General features: G+C 34.6%; 1 protein-coding gene across 1 annotated transcript in view; it reads right to left on the bottom strand.

Annotated features, from left to right (window-relative positions):
* Positions 1 to 2,002: 2,002 nt before the first annotated feature.
* LOC108663919 (receptor-like protein 12) overlaps positions 2,003 to 4,895 on the bottom strand; it is a 10,611-nt gene continuing 7,718 nt past the window's right edge. Inside the window, exons 5-8 of the mRNA XM_018129821.1 lie at positions 4,705 to 4,883; positions 3,229 to 3,750; positions 2,923 to 3,132; positions 2,003 to 2,755 (exon numbers count right to left, since the gene is read on the bottom strand). Coding sequence (XP_017985310.1) covers positions 2,003 to 2,755; positions 2,923 to 3,132; positions 3,229 to 3,750; positions 4,705 to 4,883 — 1,664 coding nt within the window. The remainder of the gene's footprint in view (positions 2,756 to 2,922; positions 3,133 to 3,228; positions 3,751 to 4,704; positions 4,884 to 4,895) is intronic.

Here is a 4,895-nt window from a genome sequence, read left to right as displayed (position 1 = left end):
TATAGGTTCTTTTTTTTTTTTTGGTAACCCCCACAGATTCAATTCAAGTAACCAAAAAACTTATCGAGATATCAAGAGTATTGTTTCATAAGACCAAGACTTTCACCTACTGCAAATTAGATGTTGCAAATTAGTTTTGTAATGAAATGTAGAGATGTCTGTGTGCTGTTTGTTCCTGCTTCACACATTGAAAAAATTTAAAATTTTAGCCCAACTTGACTATATTTATGTTTAAAATATTAAAAAAAATTTATATTAGTATTGTATATTTTTAAATATAGTTTAAAATTAAAAATAAAAATTTTATATTTATTATTAATTTAGTAATATTCTAGAGTCGAGTCAGGTTTGAAACTAAAAAATTATGTTTAGACTTGAGTCAGTCGGACTCAAGTCTAAAAAATCATTTCTACAACTGACCTGAATTAGAACTTTTTTTTCTTTATCGATCAGATTATGAGTTTATTAATGAAAGAGTCTTCAACAGACTCGTATCCATGGCCTTAGTGTGATAATCACACCCAGCCAAGACATTTCATTACAAGCACCCCACAAGGGCCATAAACGTCTTGATCACCTTAACCAGATCTATGAGTACCTCTATCATGGATGTTGCATTTTAATTTCTTATTTATTTTTAATCAATTATGATTTTGTTTTTTACCATTTGTTTTTTTGCCTTTTTAACAAATAATTATGAAACAAATTAAAATAGCTCATAGGAAACTGAATGGACAGCCATTTTCCATTATATATTTTGCTTTCTTTTAGTTTTGGGCAATATTTTGCTTTCTTTTTGACCTGTTTTATTGTAGCCCTAGAATTCAGGCCATCAATGAATCAGCGAAGAGTGCAATAAACTTTTTGTCAGATATGAAGTTTTTTAAAAACTTTTTAAGCGATTAATCAGATATTAATTTAAGAACAAAATGATGCTGATAAGCTCAATTAGAAAGTCCATAGTGCTGTCCAAATCAGAAGCCATCATCTACCTCAAGCATACTCAACATGCCAACCCCACATATCGTGAAACATGCTCTCCTTCGGACATATTTTATGCTTTAAAGTAGATTCAAATTTAGGGACCTTCGTTGCACTTTGATTCAAAGTGATAGGTTTGTTTAGGATGTCAGTGACAAACTTATATGTATATTTTCAAAGCTTCATGAATTTGATTGTTAAAGAAACTATAGATAATCATGAGCCGATATCTCAATTTTATGAAATCTAATTTTGAAGAAAGAAATTTCAAACCCAGTTCTTTATTTGTTGTCTTCGTCGAATACTTGCTCAAGTGCAAAGGCTTATGGTTAGTATACACATCTTCCTAGTCAAATAGTTCAATTCAAGTTCTCTCTTTTCTCACGTCCAAGGGAAAATCAAAGAGAATTTCCGTAGTTTTAACGGAAAAGAAAAGAACAGGAAAGAACAAAGTCAAGTCTTTTTGCAGTGCCTTCCTTCCGTGTTAAATTATAGTGTAATTTACAATTGAGACCTCCATTGCTACAAAATTTATAGTATAATTTAACATGTAAGTGTTCAACTAGTCAAAAAGCAAATGAATAATATATCCATAAAATTCATGCTTTCATCGGAAAAAAGTATAGTCATGATTCTTGTGAAGGCACCGTGTTGACTTGGAAAGAAGTTAGAATTTGTAGCATTCTGTCCGCATCATGGAATTAAATCTGGGGTCATTGCATGGATAATACACAGCAAGAATTCCATTTCTCTCATTTCGGTTGCTTCAGATTTCACTTCTCTAAAAAAATCTCATCATTTTTTTATAATTCCCAATGTCACATGCAAGTCAATCTAAATTAGCAGAGGTTGAAAATATTGTTGCATTATATATGGCTGGAATTCAATACAAAATGTGTTAAAAATTGAAAAATAAAGTTGAGTATAGCTTATTGAAACAAATCAAGAGGGTGAACTTCGTTACAAGGTACAAATATATATTATTTCTACAACGTAGGGTAGCATGGAATGGAACAAACATTTAGCCAAGACATTGATTCCAAAATGCACTGGCAAAATATGGAAGGCCGCCCCTATTGTAACTAGTTACTTCTTTCGAAACGACTACAAGCATTTTTTTCTTCCTTGATCTTTTCGCCTTTTGAAGCTGTTTTCCCTCGACCAAATTTATAATCCATTTTGGTTTTCCTGTTTGAAAGACCAGATATCCACCAGTCAGTCCAAATATCAAACCACATCCATACCCCATCAACACAACTTTCCACCCATATCCAATTCCTGATTCCTTCATCGCTATGGTGGGCTTTTGCATCTCGATTTCATTGCAAGCTTTCAACAGTGGAAAGCCACATAACCCAACGTTTCCTTCATATGAACTGTTTTCGAAGGTGTTGAATTGTTTGGCTTGAGGTATAGGTCCAACAAGTTGATTCTTGGAAAGATTTAAAATGGCAAGAAATGTCAAATCTACCAATTCCCGAGGTATCTTGCCAATAAGCTTGTTCAATGAGAAATCTAACCATTCAAGATTGGTCAAGTTTCCAATGGATGGTGGAATATGACCAAAGAAGTTGTTATGAGAAAGATTAAACACTATGAGTGAATTAAGCTTTCCTATAACTTCTGGAATCACGCCCTGGAAGTAGTTATTGGAGAGATCAATGCTTGTGAATATGGTTAAAACTTTCACCAATTCAACCTCTTGTCCTTTTATTGTCAGAACTACTGAATAATCATATGACGACTTCCTTCCACGTATTTTGAAGAACTTCTGCTGTCAGTGAGATTCGCCATAGCTTTTAGATTTTCAATGTAACAAGTGGGAAAAGGACCAACAAAATCATTGTTAGAGAGGTCTAAGACTCGTAGCTTGGGGAAAAGTAGTCTTGCTCTGGAATTATTTACAACACCATGGAATTTATTTGAACTCAAAACAAGCACTTGCAGCATTGGAAGAGTTTCCAACCAATTGGGAAATGTACCCGTGAATTTGTTCTTGCCAAGGTCTAGAACCTTCAGGTTCCTACAATTGGCCAAAGATCTTGGTAACAACCCTTCCATTTGGTTTCCATGGAAGTTGAGATTCTCTAAGCTACAGGGTTCCACAATTGATTTGGGGATGGTTCCATGAAAATTATTTGCCCTCAGATCCTACGCTAAACGATTTTTACTAAAGTTAAGAAGACAACTAGAAATCTTGCCACTCAAGTTGTTATGTGATACATCAATAATTTTCAGGGAACTGACCGTGCAAATGAAAGAAGGAATCTCCCCCGTTATGTAATTGTTCGCGATGGAAAAGAAAGATGTCTGAACGGGTGGAATTGGAAGCACTCCTTGAAACAGGTTAGATTGGAGGTAGAGAATTACAGCATTCCTCCATGGGAATTGCAAATGACCTGTTAGAAAATTATGATCAAGGTATAACTGTAACAAAGATTCCTTCCCCACATTCCACATCCATTTGGGAATCTTGCCTTGAATTCTATTTTTGGAAAGGTCTAAAAACTTCAACGCTTTTGAACCTCTCAAGAAATTGGGGAATTCACTCAAGTTACAAGATGACAATGACAAGGACTGGACTTTGGTCCATGTGTAGTCGACATGATTCTCTAAGCTCAGTGACAGACTATTAAGAGAAAGATCGAGTGATTCAAGATTTTGGAGCTGGGAAAACATGTCTAACTCAACAATGCCACTAACATTATTTAATGATAGATCAAGTACGGTGAGGTTTACAAGTTGAAAGATTGAGCTTGGAATATGACCCTGCAACATGTTATTTTTTAAATAGATTCTGGACAAAGATTTTGACCGGAATTCGATAATATGACCGGTGAGTCTATTATTGGCAAGAGATAATAACTGTAATGAAGGTAACTTAAACACCCAAGGTGGTATAGTTGCATTAAGTAAGTTAGAAGGCAAGAATAAAGTTACTAATTTTGAAAACCCATTTGCATAATGAGGAATAGTGCCCTCTAGTTCATTGTATGACAATTCTAAATGTTGAAGCTATGTGAGGTTTGCAAGTGATGCTGCGATCCATCCACTAAACTTATTATCCGAGAGCTTTAAGGAAACAATTTGTGAAAGGTTTACAAGTGATACCGGGATTGACCCATTCAAGTCACAATTAGCAACATTTAAAGATTTCAATGACTTCAAACCCCTGATTGAATCAGACAATTCTCCAACAAGAATAGTCTATTTAAGATCTAAGACTTCAAGGGTATTAGTCCCATTGGACTTTGGAAGATGTTGGGAAATTGTAGAATTGTCTTTAAAGAATTGCCCAAGATCTAACCCAATCAATAGAATAAAGAAAAAAAAATCAAGCGCACCCACAAGAACACAAGAATTTACGTGGTTAGGTCTTTTGATGACCTACATCCACGGGCACAGCAACAGAAAAAAATCTACTAAGAGAAAAATCAGGAGATTACAAGAACAGTCTCAAACTCATAACCCTTATCCCACGTACACCTAAATCACTCTCTCTAAATCTAGGTGATGATTATTCTTTAACCCATAGGGTCCTTTTATAGTACCAAATACAATAACCTTATCCTAATATAATTAAGAATCTTATCCTAATAGAATTAGGAATTGTTATTCTAGTCTAACTAGATTTAAAGACTATTTTATAAGGTATACTAATTTAATTAGAATTAAACAATCCTAATTAAATCACAATTCAAGACTATCCTAACAAATCTCCACCTTAGGCTTGAATTCACCAAGCTCCACCTTACGAACCAATCTCTGTCGACACCGCCACTGCCCCAATTGGCCTAAAGCACTACGAACACCGATCAAGTCCAAGCAATGCTTGAACTTTATCCCAGAAACTGACTTAGTTAGCATATCTGCCGGATTTTCATCTGTAGCTATTTTCTTTACTACAATCTCAC

This window comes from Theobroma cacao, unplaced genomic scaffold (genome assembly GCF_000208745.1).
Source record: "Theobroma cacao cultivar B97-61/B2 unplaced genomic scaffold, Criollo_cocoa_genome_V2, whole genome shotgun sequence".
Lineage (NCBI taxonomy): Eukaryota > Viridiplantae > Streptophyta > Magnoliopsida > Malvales > Malvaceae > Theobroma > Theobroma cacao.
Note: the sequence above shows the minus strand (reverse complement) of the source record. Positions and strands in the feature narration are given on the sequence as shown.